At 45.8% G+C, this 18,251-nt stretch overlaps 2 protein-coding genes and 1 long non-coding RNA gene across 11 annotated transcripts; 1 reads left to right on the top strand and 2 right to left on the bottom strand.

Moving 5' to 3' along the window:
- The first annotated feature begins 497 nt into the window (after window positions 1-497).
- Window positions 498-11,572, top strand: LOC101782197. Of its 9 annotated transcripts, none has more exons than XR_002679032.1 (6): window positions 498-2,149; window positions 2,728-4,806; window positions 6,040-6,122; window positions 6,904-7,061; window positions 7,283-7,376; window positions 7,494-11,572. It is a non-coding gene; the product is annotated as an uncharacterized LOC101782197 (long non-coding RNA). The 9 variants fall into 9 exon arrangements; XR_214566.3 differs by having other exon boundaries at window positions 498-4,806; window positions 7,520-7,567; window positions 8,035-11,572; XR_002679030.1 differs by having other exon boundaries at window positions 498-4,806; window positions 7,494-7,567; window positions 8,035-11,572.
- Window positions 11,573-13,890: 2,318 nt separating this feature from the next.
- On the bottom strand, window positions 13,891-15,638 carry LOC111256115 (heavy metal-associated isoprenylated plant protein 3-like). The gene is made up of 2 exons (XM_022823703.1): window positions 15,533-15,638; window positions 13,891-15,413 (listed from the first exon to the last, which is right to left on the bottom strand). The coding sequence occupies exons 1-2, from the start codon at window positions 15,636-15,638 to the stop codon at window positions 15,076-15,078; spliced, it is 444 nt and encodes a 147-aa protein (XP_022679438.1). The 3' UTR covers window positions 13,891-15,075.
- A 221-nt stretch (window positions 15,639-15,859) lies between these two features.
- On the bottom strand, window positions 15,860-17,023 carry LOC101769535 (heavy metal-associated isoprenylated plant protein 3-like). The gene is made up of 3 exons (XM_022828981.1): window positions 17,015-17,023; window positions 16,191-16,775; window positions 15,860-15,886 (listed from the first exon to the last, which is right to left on the bottom strand). Exons 1-3 carry the CDS (start codon window positions 17,021-17,023, stop codon window positions 15,860-15,862), a joined length of 621 nt encoding a protein of 206 aa, XP_022684716.1.
- Window positions 17,024-18,251: the final 1,228 nt, after the last annotated feature.

The raw sequence follows: 18,251 nt of genomic DNA, 5'->3' as shown, positions 1-18,251 counted from the left end.
CTAATGATGGATTAATTATGCTTAATAGATTCGTCTCGCGAATTAGCACATGGTTCTGCAATTGGTTTTATAATTAGCTCATGTTTAGTTCTCCTAATTAGCATCCGAACATCCGATGTGACACTGTTAAAGTTTAACATCTCGTATCCAAACACCCCCTAAAGTTCTCAATGCAATGCAATGCAAGCGTGTATAATTGATTTAGGTTGCGTTGCGTTGTTGGTGGCGCTGTCACGCTGCATACATGTGGATGTGGGGTGGGGTGGGGGCAGGGGCAGTGGCAGTGGCAGCCTGCGAAAACAACCTAGTGGCGCCGGCCAATCGGACGCAAAAGCGCGGGGCCGCATACATGTCAGCAATCCGACGCTTGCAGCTCGCTTGGTCTCACCTCTACCAGCAACTTTTTTTCTTTTCTTTTTCTCTTTCTCTTTCTTTTTTTTTGTTGAGATGCATGAGAGAGGTAGAGAGAGATGGAGAGAGCAATCAGCAACTGCTCCTCCATCCCCACTTCCCCATTTCTTTAAACCTTATCATCACTCTCTCTTCATTTTCTCCATTAGGCCGCCCGTCCTTCACCTTGCTCCTCATCAGCTCCATGGAGCTTGTGCTAGCTGGCTACAAAGCAACCAACAAGCAAGATCCAGTACTCCTACCGTCGATCCTATCTAGGGTTTTTCTCTAGCTGCTTTCCCGGCCGGCCCAGTCGTCGATCTCCTCCTCCTCCTGCTTCTGCTTCTGCTTCTTCTAACCAACCGGCCAAGCAAGCAAGGCCTCCCCGGCCTTATATATACCTAGCTATCTTGCTTGCCTAGATCGATCCATGTAGCCACCCAGTCATCAGGCCTCATCAGCTCAGCTCCCTTGTTGAGCTACCCTGGCCACACCACCATCCAAGTGCCAAGAGACAACCTTTATCTTATTGTTAGCTTCTTCGCCTGCTACTTTCTCTAGATATACGCGTGCGTGTGTAGATCAATCCTCCCATGCATCATCCATCCCTTTCTTGCCCGGCGGCGGCGGCTGCGGCTGCGGTGTAGTAGTACAGGTGTGGCGCGTGGAAATTAAAGATAAACAGATCGTGCTGTCCTGTTCTTGATTCTTCGATTCTCTACCTCCTCCTCTCCCTTTTAATTTGGTCTTTTGATATATATATGTATGTATATAGCTACATAGCCATCTTTATTTCGAGCTTAGCTTGCATCTTTCCTCTCCGGCCTCCTCCTATCTTGTGTCCAATTAATTTGATGCATATGGTTCTCTTGAGGTGCCTTTATATGCATTAATTCCTCTTCTTGATTCAAATTAAAGCTCCTTATTATGCGCGCATATCGATCCAAACAAACATATAGATGCTGGATCTTTCCTCTTGATCGATGGGATTGGGATATCAGTCAGATGCATGTGCTGCATGTATAGATCTCCATCTGCGGTATGCTAATACCTTATTAGCTTCCTGCCGGATCGATCACCTTGCAAGCTGCTGCGGATCATGGAGCAAACAGTCGGTGCTTGCAGGTGCAGCACCATCAAGATTCACATCCACCTCATCCTCAGTTGATGCTACACAGCATGCACACCTGATGAGATGAGAATCTTGATGATGCTGCATCAGCAGGCACTCACTCATCACCTTGAAGAGTGAGAGGATCTCTCTGGTGCAATTGAGAACTAGTAGTCATTAATTCTTTCCTTCAACTGCGACCTTGCTTAATTAATTTGTTTTCACTTGAGTTGAGTTTTATTCGCCTTTGTTTTTGCACATTATTTATATCTTACTGCTGCTCTCCGTCGCCGAGGCGGAGTAGTAGAGTAGATTGTCTGAGGTTGGACCCAAAAAGAAGCTAAGTGCCTTGTGATTTCAGTTGGCATCAAGCCTTCATTCTCAAGCTAGGCTGCAGTGCGAGGTGAGTCTCACTTGGTCTTGTGTTGTTTATTTCCGGTTGGGAGAAGCATATATACTTCATGATTAAGCCCGGGGAGCCATGATTTTATGGTGTATTATGAGTTTAATGCATGGCAGGTTCCGTTCGATTTATGTGGCAGAAAGAAGAAGCTCATCACTTCCCTTGGCAACATCTGCACACTTGCTATAATTTTCCCTGGAAGAAGTGGTTGGAAGATCATTAAGCTTATGCTGCATACCTTACAGGTTCGAGTAATAACATTCATTCGGTTTGCTGCCTCTTCCTAGCTAGTGTTTTCTCCCATTTTTTTTATCTAAATCCTCCCTCAAGATGAATCCAGTTTGGGCGCATCCTAACTTTGATTGATCCTAGCTAAGTACTAGCTAGAGAGGGACGACAAACACGGTCACCGAACATGAATCACTAATCATTCTCTGTCATCCATATACTTTATTTGTTCTTGTCCCAATGCTGCAAAACCCAATGTGCCAACACTGCACTGGCGTCGGCATCATCGATCGTCTGATTGACGTAGTACAGATATGCTGATCTACAAAATATTCCCAATCATCATACAACTACTGAATATATTCTGCAGTTGTATGATCTGTACTCTGCCGCTACCTCAGACATTGTATCCATTATTTCCTATATAAAGAAGGGTGCCATTTCTCCCTCATCTTCGTCAGCACCTACTTTTCCTTTCTTAATTTCTGTATGCAGTCGATCATCGGAGACTTAATTAATTATTGTTTTTTCCCCGATAATATCTAGGTAGGTAGGTTTCTTGAAGATTATATTATATTGTTTGTGATGATAATAGGATATGATGGACCATATCTCTTCCGTCCGATGAGGAAGAACAGATCGACCGGCAAGCGAATGAAGCGAAGCGAAGCAAGCAGGGGCATATGATCGATGCACCAGCCACAGAACTGACAGAAGCATCAAGAGCATGAGCTGATGATGAGCAGTGGCAGTTGATGATGATAGATGGAGAGGAATCAGCAGTGCCCGGGTAGATGGTTCAACTTGTTGGAGTGGACCATGTAGATGGATCGATCTCGACGATGCAGACAGAGGCAGCAGGGGGCCGGCCGGGGGTACGTACGTAGTACATTGCTATTATTGTGCCAAAGGAAGGGGACCAATACACACGCACACACACACACATAATGCACACCCTGATGAGCTGCTGCTAGCTGATCAGGCCAGGGACAAGCCTTGCAGACTCTGGTGGTGCTGCTGGTACAACCGTACTATTCCTACTGTGCCCCCAGCAACAAGTGAAAGGTGAAAATTTTCAGCTCGCTTTACCTATTGTTACTTTTGCCTTTCTGCAGGCTGCAAACTGCAGGTCTGTGTTGTGTTCTCTCTTTACATATAGTGGATGGGATACATAGATCTTTATTACTTCCACTTCACACCCTGGTTGCATATATCATATCTATAAAGCCTGCAAATTGGATTGCCACAGTGTCTGATGATGGGCCAGCTACTTACTTGATCATGTATAATATATGCTTGCTCATCATCAGGCAAATTAAACAATAAATATTTGAGTGAACCGTGTAACTGAATCTTTCAAGTTGGCAGCTGCATGCTGGTGTGAGTTAATTTTGCATGTGCTGATGACTGTCTAGTCTTGACTTTTCTTTATCAATACAACAAGCAGCTAGCACCCAGCCTGGCCTTCTGCATGCTATTTTACGTTCCAAACTTGCAATAGTACTATTACTATGCTTGAGAGAACTCTAATAAGTATCCCAGTACGAACTGGACAGTCTAGTGCTGCGTCTGCATAATAAACGACTGTGGAAGGAGTTGGGTTCTAGTGCGACAGTTGAATTGTTTCAGTGCCGGCCAGTACCATGTAATTAACGACAGTTGAATTGTTTCAGTGACTGCAAGTCTGCAACTGATTAAGCGTGGCAAGAATAAAGCGGGCTCGATCGATCATTTGCCGGCCATGATCTACACGTTTTATTTAGTACTGTCCCCTCATAATTTGGTATTAATTCCGTCCGTGTTTCAAAACGTAAATCGTTCTAATTTTATCCCAAGTCAAACTTGTCAAGCTTTGAAGGTACATCTACGTGCATGCATTTTGGAACGGAGGGAATAATACCCAAGTAGCCTAGCTCTCTTTCATCACCAGATTGCATTTTTTTTCAAAAAAAATGAACTGGCAGGAGAGATCATCAGCTTGCATTGGACGTAGTACTGAATACTGATTGTAGCTGTTTCCGACGTTGTGTCTGATATATGAAAGGTTTGTTTCTTCAGGTTACATGACCACGTGCACGTACATGGGTGCAAATGCGATTCTTCGCTCATCATCATCTTCAGTAGTTTCACTTGCACATGAACGAACATATATAAAAACATGCCTAACTGTCACTCATCATCACTTGGTTTTTACATACTGATGAAAAGTTAGGTACTATACGAGATGGAAGAAGAGTGGACCGATCACCGATCACGAGCAGGCAGCTAGCACGGACGAGATATGATCGGCGGTACGGTGGACCATGCAGTGCATGCATGCATGCACATATTCTAGGCAGGCTACGTACGCACGTACGTCAAAGCATGGTCCCGTACGTGCCGGCAATCTTCACGAGGACGGGCGCGAAATGTAATATAAGATTACAAATATACGACAATTAACTAGCCTGTTCTAAACGTCATATAATATTTGTATACTATCTATGTATCCCGTGGCTAGCTGCAAGTCTGCAACGACAACCGTGAGATGGGCACCTCCTCGATCGATCGATCTGCAGTAGCGCATGGCAATGGCGGCCAGCACACAGCAGCAGGGTGTCGTACGGAGGATCGTGTCTCGTTGCCGCTTGTCACATGCGTTCTTCCTTCCACTTGTTCCTGCTGGCTGGCTATCGTACGTATCATCTCGAGCCAACAATTCAGCATCCATGCATCTTCCCTCAACACTGACCAGTATATATGATGGATGATCGCTCGCTCGCTCACTAATAATGAGATTGATAGACCTAAACATCACGAACTTGGTCAAAGTTGTTAATGCTTGGCTTTGGGCAAAATTAATAAAATGAACTATAATTTGGAACGGGCAGAATATTAGAAAATAAGGGGCCAAACGTTTTAGCTTTTATAGGTACATAATTTTTGTTATGTGCTTAGATATACATTAAAAACTATGTATTTAGAAAAGCAAAAAACAACTTACAATTTGGATTGGGAAGTGGGAAGAGTATAATAGAAGAACAACAAATTATTAAGGTCTCGTATAGAGTTTCACCCACTGAGGTTTTAAATCCATAAGTTTTTTTTTTGCTAGATTTTGTTATCAGAACATCCTAGCTAGCAGGGAATTTCTAGTTGTTTTTGTGCTTGTCACCGGCGGGCTGCAGCTGCTTTCAATTCGATAGGCGAGATCTCACCACCACTGTGAACAGATGCTAATCGATTCCTCATATCTCTTAAACGATTTGCAGTTGTGTCAGTGCGTGCACAAAAGTATCATGGCCCAGCAGTTATTCTGAATAAGCAGAGCTATAGAAATCAATCTGAGTGAGATTCTGTAGCTATTCTTCCAGCCTTTTACTTCAGTGGATGAGTGCGTGCATGGGTTATCCAATGACATATGACTGAAAATAAATTAGTAATCATCTTTAGAACAAGTAGAATTTGAATTTGCTGTTTAGATGAACCGGGTATACTTCCAAGTGACTGCTTAATTACAGCTTTGTCTTCTTGTCTTGTGTTACCTGAATTTTTGTTCAACTGAAGGTAGGGTAGCTTTAATAGGAAGCATCAGCAAGTTCTTTTCTTATTGTTCATTTTTGCTAATTGCATTGTGTGTTTCTGGGCTTCTAGCAATCCTGCAATAATCATGCCCCAATTTGTTTAAGAGACAACTCCTGGAGCATGCCGACATTACCTGCATGCCCACTTTTAAAATCTTAGGATTCAATTTTAGGGGAACTGCTGGAGGGGGACACAATTTAGGGAGAGAAATGTTTCACAATTTAGGGGGACACAATTATTAGCATGGAACTTTTGTATAACATCTGCAACAAATCCTGAATATTTCACTTACAATAGATCAAATGAGGGGTATTTCTAACTCATATTATCATTTCTTTTGCAGAGTGAAATGCAGATTAGTGGTAAAATGGCCTAAATGAGTGATTGGAGAATAAGAACATGAAGTACCATCCATTACTATTGCAGGTATCTTATCGTCCATCATCGATTTCTTTTTCATTTTTCTGTTATCCTGCCTAATTTCTTGAAGTTAAAGTGCGTGGTGAAAGTTTCATGATCAGATTGCATATTGTAACCACCTTCCTGGGCAAGGCATAAACATCAAATTCGCGATTTAATTCATCTACTATCTATATCTGTAGTTCAACGCATTGTAGGCTAATGTTGCCTGATATTGCCTCTGCACGCTAGGCCGCACCAGCTCAAGCGCTTATGGTTCTCGTGGTTCGATGACCAGAAGGGCAAGTCCAACTAGAGGGCAAGAGTTAATTTCAGTGAATGACTGGCATCGCTTACAATAAAATTTGGGCCATGTTCTCTGTATGCTTGGTGTTTTTTTAGTGCATACAAGGGTTACTTAGGGGTGTTTGATACCCCGGACTAAATTTTAGTCTCTGTCGTATCGAATGTTTGCACACTAATAGGAGTATTAAATATAGTCTAATGATAAAACTAATTGCATAAATGAAGGCTAATTGCATAGGGCTAATTCGCGAGACGAATCTATTAAACTTAATTAGTTCATGATTAGCCTATGTGATCCTACAATAAACATAGGTTAATTATGGATTAATTAGACTTAATAGATTCGTCTCGCGAATTAGCCCTCGTTTATGCAATTAATTTTATAATTAGTTCACGTTTAGTTCTTCTAATTGGTATCCAAACATCACGATGTAACCCGAACTAAAAATTAGTCCATGAATCCAAACACCCCCTTGACATATCAGGGCTTGTTTGCTTCCAGCCCTGGCAAACCTGCCTGGCGCAGCCATTGCAGGCGTCCGGTAAACAGAGTTGGAGCTGTTGCCTGTTATTAATGCAGGGTGTGCTTGAGGGGAGCAGAAGGTCAGGTTGGAGCTGTTGCTTGTTGTTTATGCAGGGTGTGCTTCAAGTGAGCAGAAGGTAACTACTTGATTTGCACATTTGCCATTCGATCAAATTAACTTTGCCAATAATTGTGTACAGCCACTGTTTTGTTTCATTCTTGGTGCCTCTATTTCTTGTCGTTCTAATTTTTTTCTCATTTCAAAGTGTTATTAAAGAGCTGGAAATCAGCATAGAATAGTAAAGCATTTAAGAGCAGAAATAGTTGCTGACAGATTTTCCACACCTGACTCCTCCAGAACTCCATCATGTTCCAGTCCAGATCCAAATCCATGTTGATGACAGATTTTGAGCAGAGAAGCATGCAGCACACAGGTCTTCTGATAGATGCAGGTGCGTCATTTTGGTCATCCTATGCCTTTGAAGTCTTCACCTCTTCGTCCTGTATGGCTTAAGCATTTTTGCTTTCATAAGATCAAGAATAGCAACTGCTTTCCTATTTCCTATTAGGTGAACTGAGCGTGTTTGTGTTCTAGGATTAGGATGCCATGCTCTGCTCATTCTAAGTACACACCATCAAGCAGGTAACCTCTATTTTGCTACTTAACTAGACTTTGAATGTTAATTATGACGAGGATTAATTTGTGGGGTTAGTTTCTGTTTGTTACCCAGCTGTTAAGCTTGAGATCAATGCATGAGAATTATTTAGACAAACTATGCTCGATTCATAGGATATCATAAAAAGTATACTCCAGATTATATATATCAAAAAAGAATAGGTTATGTTGAGCTTGGCTGTCAGAAGATGCATCTGCTGAAACCTACATTGCTCTTATCCTTCCATTTACTGTCGTGCTCAGGATGCTTTAGTGAAAAATTGGTGTAGTGGCAATACTACTTCCTGTGCTTGAAGAAAAAAATTTCTTTGTTTTAGTGCTGGGCGAAAGAAACATTTTCTGGGATACCATCTTGTGAAAACCATTTTAGGGTTCATTGCAATGTCATGTGGAAAGCTTTTTTATTTCTTTGTATGAATAATTCAAATCATCAGGCAATGAGGAATGCTGTTGTACGGCTCTCGACTGCCACTGCAGCTGTCCATCGACGAGTCATCGACCTGAGATGAGCAATCATTCCCAGCTCGAATGCAAAATTCCTCTTCATTCTCATTGTTGCAATGCAAGCTGCCGGGTCCAATGCAAACAATCATGCGCAGTAGCGTACCTCTCTAGTCATTTTCTACACAGTTATGAAATTCACTAACGAGCAATCTAATTTTTCTGCTCATCTTCTACGACTAGTCCATAAAGTAAGATAAGCAATCAAAAGGTTCTGAATCACTATAGGGCGGTGGCAGCGCAGGGCTGCCATGTACCTACTCGTGCTGCCAGAGCCAGACTGCCCTAGCTGGACTGTCGACGATGAGGCCCGTCTAGCGTGCGCGCACAAGTCGACACGTCACACGATATCTATGCACTCGGTACTCCTCTCACTCAAGCAGCCGTGTCTTGTCAGAAGTTGCAGGTGCTCGCGATTCATAAGCACATGCACATTGAAATGTCCTTGCTCTCACGGTCATCAAATGTCCTCGTTTCAAATGCGAAAGTTGAACGAGCAGCCTGATTGGAATTAGACCAAATTCTCACAAACACAACTGCATACACAACACTCAACGGCAGGCAAACACTGCGACCCGTCGGCCGGCAAAAGCGTAAGAACATCGGAGGCCCATAAGCGGCCTGTCCACAACCCAGCCCATTGGTGCACGGGCACAAGCTGAAAGGAGGAGCCCATAGGGGCCCATCAATCTTTAAAGGCCTGTAAATATTATTTTTTTTGAATGCAAAGGCCTCAACAAAAACTCATCCCCTTGTGCTCGGTAGGCTTAGCTACTGCAAATTGTGAATCCAAGAAGGTGGAATCTGAAGGACAGCCAGTTTACTCAGCTCCTCCGTCTCATGCTGGGCAGTTCGTCTCTCAAGAACACAATAGGCTGATTTTACAGGGCACTCAAGAAACACACACACAGATTCGCGAGGTCAGTAGCTCAGCAGAACAGTAGAGCTAGCTGCAAAACACAGAGGGCAATTGGTGAAGCGTGTCTACCCCGTAGGGGGTCACGGCTACGTGTTTATATAGGCGCTACAATGCGCAAGGATTACAGGATCGTAAAGACTCGAGTGCCGGTCAAGAGATCTTGTTTACAGATATCTACAACTAAATCTTAGAGAGAACAAACAATCAATCAAGATTCCTGGCCGAGCACATGTCTCAAGTCGTTACTGAACAATACAAACATTAACACGTAGCCTATCATATATTCTAACAGCCTCCCTAAATCACAACTTTGTTAAGTTGAGATTGACCTTGAAATTCTCTAGTAGCCTAACAGATAGTGCTTTAGTAAACCTATCCGCAACTTGATTTTCGGAAGGAACAAAATCAATTGTCAATAGCTTCTATGCAACTCTATCTCTCACAAAATGATAGTCCACCTCGATATTCTTAGTCCTAGCATGGAAGACATGATTAGATGACAAATATTTGTCACCCATATTGTCACGCCAAAGTTTAGCAGCACATGGACTTTCTATTCCCAACTCATGTAAGAGTTTTTGTATCCATATAATTTCTGCAATAGCATTAGCAAGAGCTTTGTATTCAAATTCTGTACTTGATCTTGACACAGTAGGTTGCTTCCTTGAGCTCCATGACACAAGATTTGATCCCAGAAAAACAGCAAAGCTACCGGTAGATTTTTTGTCATCCACACTACCGGCCCAATCTGCATCTTAAAACGCACTCACTAGGAAAGAAGTTGACTTGTGTATCTTGAGGCCTAGACTTGTGCACTGTTTGATATATCTTAATATGTGTTTTACTGCAGCCCAATGTACTGTTGTTGGTGGGTGCAGAAACTGGCAAACTTTGTTAACTGAGAAAGAAATATCCGGCCTAGTCAAGGTCAAGTATTGCAAAGCCTCAACTATGCTTCCGTATTGAGTTGCATCATTACTTCCAAGTAAAGTACCTTCATGCAGAGACAACTTCTCACTCGTACATAACGGTGTGCTTATCGGTTTACAATCTGACATCCCTACTCTCTTTAATAGATCTGAGGCATACTTGTGTTGCCTCAGAATAATACCACCTTGTACTTTATTAACCTCTATTCCCAAGAAGTAATGAAGCTAACCAAGTTCCTTGAGAGCAAGTTCTTCATTTAGCTTCCTTATTAGTCCCATTGTCACCTTCTCTGAAGAGCTAGCCACAATAATATCATCTACATATACTAAGATAAAAACAGTAATGCCTCCCTTATTGAAGAAGAATAATGATGTATCAGCTTTAGATGACTTAAATCCAAGACTAACCAATTTACTGCTCAACCTTGAGTACCACACTCGAGGAGCTTGTTTGAGCCCATAAATAGCTTTATCTAGCCTGCATACATAATTGGGCCAAGACATATCCTCAAAACCTAGAGGTTGCTGCATAAACACTTTTTCTTCAAGTACTCCATGTAGAAAAGCATTCTATACATCAAGTTGTCGTAGACTCCAGCCACGAGAGACAACAATAGACAAAATGATACGAATAGTAGCTGCTTTGACTATGGGACTCAATGTATCTTCATAATCTAAACCGTACCTTTGCTTGAACCCTTTTGCCACTAATCTAGCCTTATATCTATCCAGGCTTCCATCTGATTTTCTTTTGATCTTGTACACCCATTTGCACCCAATAACATTCCTTCCTTTTTGAGGAGGAACCAGGTACCATGTCTGATTTTTCATTAGAGCACCATACTCTGAATCCATTGCCTTTTTTCCAGTTGGTGTCCTGCAGGGCTTCATCGAGATGTTGTGGTTCACCAAAGGAGGTGAAGCACCCGTACTTGACAGTGCCATCCATATAAACTTTTTCCTTTTGGATCCTACTTTGAAGTCTGGTTCTAGGTCTGGTGTTGGTTGGATCAGCAAATCCACCAGGCGCAGAGGATCCGGAGGACAAAATCTACTCTGGAATCTGTGAAGAATCAAGCACAGGCACGGTCGGCACTGACGAGGGAGCTGTCGGGGCTGTTGTCGGTGACGCGGCGTCATGGGATTCACCCCCCGTGCGTTAGTGCACCCGAGCGTGGGAGCAAGGCGCGTGGTGCAAGGAGATTCGCCGCGCATGCTCAACGGACCGAGCGTTGTCCCGCCACCTGGTGCTGCTGCCTGCGGCATGGATCCCGAGCGTGATACGCTACCAGGGATCGTACCAGGATCAACATTGATGTTCGTGTGTCCTGCATCATCTCCTGGAGAGCTCATATCATATGCATTTGGCCCCTGATTTTTACTGTTATTTCCACCAAAATCATTAGTAACATTAGGAGATAAATTAGTCACATGATCATCTATATTATTAACACCAGTCCTAGCACTTTCAAGATTGCTAGATGTCAAAGGTATGAGAAGAGTTTATGGTCTAAGCCTTGTGCCTGCATTAGGATTGAGTTTGGAGAAAGGAAAGACACTCTCATCAAAAGTCACATCTCTAGAAATATAGACTCTTCCAGTAGATATATCTAAACACTTGAATCCTTTGTGCATAGTGTTGTATCCCAAGAATGCACACTGTTTGGAGTGGAATTGGAGTTTGTGGGTGTTGTACGGCTTGAGGTTAGGCCAACATGCACATCCAAAGGTCCTAAGAGAAGAGTAATCTGGCTGCTGATTGAACAGACATTCAAGTGGTGTAGTATAGTTGATAACTTTGCTTGGATGCGATTAATGAGATAAGCTGTAGCTACGAATGCCTCATACCAAAATTTAAGGAGCATTGAGACATGAGCTAATAAAGCAAGACCAACTTCTACTATGTGACGATGTTTTCGCTCAGCGGATCCATTCTGTTGATGTGCATGAGGACAGGACACTAGATGAGAGATTCCAATTTTGCCAAAAAAGGAGTTCAACCGTTGGTATTCGCCACCCCAATCTATTTGTACGGAAGAATTTCTCGATCAAAAAAATCTTTCAACGAGACTTTGGAATTCATGGAACTTTCGAAAAACTTCAGATTTAAATTTGATAGGATAGACCCAAGTATATTTGTTGTGATCATCGATAAAGCTAACATAATATTGCTTCCTCCCAACAGACTCACGGGCAGGGCCCCAAACATCTGAGAAAACTAGATCTAAAGGAGAACTTGACTCACTAACAGATATGGGATAGGGAAGCTGGTGTTCTTTGGCTTGTTGACAAGCATCACACATATGTTCATTACTCTTCTAAACAAGGGATCTTATTCTTTTAATGACTCGACGAACTGTAGACGGCGATGGGTGTCCCAACCGATCATGCCATTGTGACAGAGAGGGTCTGGTGGCTCCAAAAGCATGCTTGACCATAGATGTAGTACAAATACGATATAGCCCCCTATGGCATCGCCCTCTAAGCAGAGTTTTCTTGGTTGCCTGATCCTTGACCAAAAAGAAGTTTGGGTGAAATTCCATGAACGTAGAATTATTAGAATGCTGAAACGAGATTCTTTTTGACTTTTGGAACATGCAAGATATTCTTTAGATGCAAAGTGCGACTAGGGGTGTTAACAATAGATTGACCAATGTAACAAATCTCCATACCTTAACCACTGGTGGTGTGAATTTGATTTCCACCAGTATACTTGTCACGTATAGACATCTTCTCTAGATCACCCATGATGTGGTCTGTAGATCCAGTGTCAGTGTACTAGTTTGTATCAACTCCATATGATGTGGCAGCAACAGCCACATGCTTCTCCTCAGGCACATATTCATCGAATCTGTACCAGCATTCAGTTGCAGTATGTCCCTTCTTCAAACATACCTGGCACACAGGGTGTGCATTGCTGTTGGAGGGACATTTGTTAGTGTAGCTGTCGTGGCCTCCTTGGCGTCCAGTGTTGTTGGCGCCGTTGCTTCTTCCACGACCAGGACCACGACCACCACGGCCGTGATCACCACGTCCTCGTGGTGCTCCTCTTCCACCACGACCAGCCATGTTGGCTGATCCTTGTTGCTCTCCTCCATGGATGAGATTCAATCTGGTCTCAAAGGTCAGCATCTGGGCATATAGCTCCCCTATGGAGATAGGTTCCGGTCTTGCCACTAGAGCTAACACCAGCGACAAGAACTCATGGTCCAAGCCAGTGATGATGTAATCGACCATCTCCTCTTCACCGAGTGGTCGTCCTACAGCTGCCATGTGGTCGCCGTATCCCGTCATCTTAGAAAAGTACTCAGCTACGGTCATGTTACCTTTCTTGGTTGTTGACAAGGCGATGCGCAGATTTACAACCCGCGCACGGGTCTGAGAAGCATACATTGCTTTAATGGCCGTCCATGCTTCAGTTGTTGTCTTGCATTGGACAACTTGCATGAGGGCATCCCTTCCCAGCGAGGAGAGGAGATAGCCAAGGACTTGTTGATCCCTAGCATCCCACTCTTTCAAACGCCAGGTTTAGGGTCTTCTTCCCTTCCTTGTTGACGATCTCTTCATTTGGCTTCTTGGATGCTCATGTGAGATGCCCGTCAAGACGAGCACCTTGCACCGTCGCTCTGATCTGCACTTTCCAGAGAGCATGGTTGTTTTTGGAGAGCTTCTCTGAGATAGGATGCGCGATGAGGGGGTTGGAGGATGCCGACGAGCTCGACATGATAGGAGGAGTAGATGGGAAATTGTTTAGGCTCCGATTATCATGTAAAACACAAAAGATAATTGGTGAAGCATGTCTACCCCCGTAGGAGTCGCGGCTACGTGTTTATATGGGCGCTACAATACGCAAAGATTACAGGATCATAATAGACTTAGAGTGCCGGCCAAGGGATCTTGTTTACAGATATCCACAACTAAATCTTAGAGATAACAAACAACCAAATCAAGATCTCTGGCCGAAGACATGTCGCAAGTCGTTGCTGAACAATACAAACATTAACACGTAGCCTATCATATATTCTAACACTAGCTCGGTTCCAAAATTCAATGTCTTTTGACTGAACTGTCGTTGGAAAATGGCCAGTCCTACCCGGCCAAAAATACCCACTTCCAAAGTGGTCTACCGGTATGGGGTGCGGCTTTTATGTAGTGAGAAAGCAGGCAAGTCTCTCGTCTTGGCGTGGCAGCCTTCGTCCCGTCTGGCTCTCGCCTCCTCCTGCTGCTGCCGCTGCTGGAAAATTAGAATCCTGCAGGTGTAGCAGCGGCAGCTGCTCTGGGGTCTGGCTCTTGCTGGGCTCTCTCTTTTCAGCTTGGCTGCTTCTCCCTTTGCTGTGAACTGTGATCGTGAAGGCCACGCCAAGCCAAACAGGGCCCCCTGCCCAAAAGAGAAGCTGCTTTTCTTCACCTCTTTCTTTCTTTCTCTGGCCCAATAGCAATACCTCACTGTGCAAACTCATGTGCACCCACCAAAAAGAAACAGAGGCACAGGCCCTCTCGGTGCTTGCTGCAGGCTTGCATCAGCTGCAACTCAACTTTGTCACAGGCTCACAGCTACAACCTCCTTTGCAGGAACACCACCACCTCTTCAAGATCGGAGTCTACTGATCATCTCAGTGCAGCATTGGCATGTGCAATACACATTCAATGCAAAAATGTCTCAAGATCATCCTGCCAGAACTCAAAATCTGTTCAGGCTACAACTCATGGCAACTTTTCAACTGTCCTGGCCATCACAAATCACCACCAGCTCCCCCAAAAAGGATAAAGATAACATCAGATACTACAGTAATTTCTGTAATTCCCAATCCCAAGACCACTCACTCACTAGTCATACATGACTACATGCAGCAGTCCCTAAAACCAAAAGAGCAGTGACCAGCTCCAGCTGAAAGCCTGAAACAAACAACTACCAGTTTGCAACTAGCACTCTGCATCTGTCTGTCTGTCTGTGTAACTATCTGTGTTACTCACCCTCTCCCTACTGTGGTTTCACTTCACCAGCCTGTGACTGTGACCGTCAGTCCGGCGAGCTCTGTTCTCCAATCCTAGCTACCTACAGAATCCATCGGATCGATCGACCACACACGGCAACCAACGCACGAACGGAGGACGACGGATGGCAATCACATGACGGCGCAGGCGTTGGGGTTCTCGTCGCTGAGCATGAACTCGGCGTTGGTCAGGGACTGCTGGACGTAGAAGGCGGCCTTCCACGCCTCCAGCTCCGCCGTCAGCTTCTTGGTCGCCGCATCCTTGCCGCCGTCCTTCTCCTTCCCGTCCTTGTCCTTGCCACCGCCGCCCTCCTGCTGCTTCCCGTCCTTGTCCTTGCCGTCCTTGGCCGGCACCACGTCCACGGGCCGCCGCAGCTTCTTGCGGAGCTTCTCCGGCAGGGCCTTGGTGTCCATGGTCCCCGTCACCGTCACCTGGTTCTTGGCCATGTCCATCTTCACCTGCTCCACGCCTACACACACGCACCATGCATCCAATCCATCGAGTGAGTGCAAACGGTTAGTGTGGATGCAATCATCTGAATGCAGGTAGCAATGATCCATCAAGATTTCAGGATGCAGCGTGTAGTACCTTTAATCTTGAAGAGCTTGTGGCGGATGCGGTTCATGCAGCCTTCGCAGTGGAGCCCCGTGGAGCCGATCCTGAGCACCACCGTCCCGATCACCGGCTGCATCATCGTCGTGCAGTCAAATCAAGCGAACTCGATCAGGGCAATGTGGGACAAACAAATATGCTACTACTATTAATACTGAACAAGTAATGCTAGTAAGGCATCTGCATTCTCATGCATGGCAGCAATTGGAGCAGTAAAATAATCAAAGGACCCAGTAGTAAAAACACACAAAATTCATTCCCCAGAACACGATTTGATCATGATTCAGTAGTACTGCAGCAGTACTACTGCACGTACGTCAAAGCATGAACCTGACCACAACAGAAATTTCACTGATCAATCGGATGCTACAAACATTGCCATCGATCCGAATCATGCAAATTGTACTACTACTAGCCCACGATGTTCATGAGAAAACCGTGTGCTTCGATTCATCCCAATCACAGAATTCAGAGAATGAAAACAGAGAAGAAGGCGTGCGATAGCACCAGTACGCACCACGGCGGGCTTCTTGTTGTCCTTGCCGCCGCCCTTCCCCTTCCCTCCCCCACCACTGCCGCCGCCCTTGCCGTCCTTCCCCTTCTCCTCCTCCTGGTGATCATCCTTGTCCTTCGCCTTGTCTTCCTTGTCGCCGTCGTGCTCCTTCTCCGGCTTGCCGTCCTCTTCGCTGGCGCCCTTCTGCTGGTTGCCGCCGCCTCCCTTGTTGTTCCCCCCACCGCCGCCGCCTCCCTTGTTGCCGGCATTGTTGTTGCCGACGAGGTCGACCTTCTTCCTGGTCTTGTTGGCGACGCGGTCCCGCAGCTTCTTGGCGTCGAAGCGGCCGACCACGGTCATGGAGCCCTTGTCCACCTCCATCGCCACGCCCTCCACACCTGGCAGGCGGCACCGATCATCAGCACGCATCACTTTCAGAGAGAGACGGAGAGAGAAGGTAAGGTACGCAGCTTGGTTATTCTTGCCTGGGTAGCGATGGACGGAGGCGCGGATGCGCTTGGCGCAGCCGTCGCAGTGCATGTCGACCTTGAGCACCGCCGTCACCACGGGGAGCGGCGGCGGCGGCTTCTTCCCCTTGTCCTTGCTGTCCTGGTCCTTCCCCTTGTTCTTGTCCTTGTCGTTGCTCTCCTTGTCCTTGTTGTCCTCCCCCGCCGCCGCATCGCCGGACGCGTCGGTGTTGGCCGCGACGGCCTGCTCCTCGCCCTCCTCCGCGGCCGCGGAGGCATCCGCCGCCGGATTCTGCTGCTGGCCTCCTCCTCCTCCGCCGCCGCCGCCGCCACCTCCTCCTCCTCCACTTCCGCCGCCGCCGCCGCCACTGCGCTTCTTCTTCTGCAATCATCAACACAACAAACAAGGAAAGGGGTTAACAAATGACAGATCACGAGATTAGTAGCAGGAACGGCGATCGCGAATTGACGGATCGTCTGGGCACGGCGGCGGCTGACCTTGCCCATGGCGGCGGGTGGTCCTGGTGGAGGGCTCAACGGACCAAGGGATCGCCTCGCTTTCTCCGGCGGCGCGGCGGCGTTGTGTGTGCGCGCGACGCGAGTGATCTGAGCGAGCGACGTGCGCGTGTGGTGCAGGGGGGTTTTAGGCGAGCGAGCACATGGGCCCGCCGGGCCGGGGTGGGTTTTGCTTTTGCGCGATCGATGAAGAAGCCACGGGCCTCATCTACGGAAGCAGAAGATCTTAGCCGTCCAATGCGAGTCAGTAGGAATTCCTAAAATTCCTATCGGATCGAATGTTTGAATAGTAATTAGAAGTATTAAATATAAATTAATTATAAAATCAGTTGCACAGATGGAGACTAATTTGCGAGACGAATCTATTAAGTATAATTAGTCCATAATTTGACAATATGATGCTACAGTGAACATATACTAATGATGGATTAATTAGACTTAATAGATTCGTTCCGTGAATTAGCCTCCATCTATATAATTTGTTTTATAATTAGATCATGTTTAGTCCTCTAATTAATATCCAAATATTCGATGTGATATAAATTTTAGTCCGGACTAAAAACCAAACACCCCTCACCTGGCTCGGATCCGGTTGTGAATTTAGCGAGCGTTTGAGTTTAAATTTTGGATCCCCGAGTTTAACGTCATGATGACCATTAGCGAAGCGAAACGCTGACGCCAATGTCGTGCATTGAGATTTGCAAGATATCGTCGGTAGAGACGAGGACGACGGAGGAGGATGGAAAAGAGAAGCGAGCACAGGAGTTGGTAGGAAGCGGCGTGGTCGAGCGAGTCCAACTCCAAGCAGCAGCAGCAGCAGCAGCAGCCTTTGGGTTGCAGAAACGCAGAGGTGGAGAGGGAGCTAGCCTAGCAGTAGCAGGACGGACGACGGAGGAGCACGACGGGGAGTGGTCGCTGGCGGACGGCGGTGGCCTCCTCCTGCCGCTGGTGCAGGATAGGGTAGGAGGATCAGCTGCGCCTGCCCTGCCCTGCAGCTCGTACATCCTCCGAATGCGAACAAGAAAGATGCATGCAGACTTGCAGAGGACACTGGAGTAGCTGCTTTTGACTGCAGCTATTACGTTGCCGGTGCATGGTTCACTAATCAGAGGAGTCTCGTCCCGTCGTCTCATCGCCGGCGAGCTTGCACCGCTGGCCTCCCTGGTTGCGATGCAGATGCAGGGGAAGGAAGGTGTGATCCGTGCAAATAACAGGCAGC

Source organism: Setaria italica, chromosome I (genome assembly GCF_000263155.2).
Source record: "Setaria italica strain Yugu1 chromosome I, Setaria_italica_v2.0, whole genome shotgun sequence".
Taxonomy (NCBI): domain Eukaryota; kingdom Viridiplantae; phylum Streptophyta; class Magnoliopsida; order Poales; family Poaceae; genus Setaria; species Setaria italica.
The sequence above is the reverse complement of the archived record's forward strand: the minus strand, read 5'-3'. Positions and strand labels throughout refer to the sequence as shown.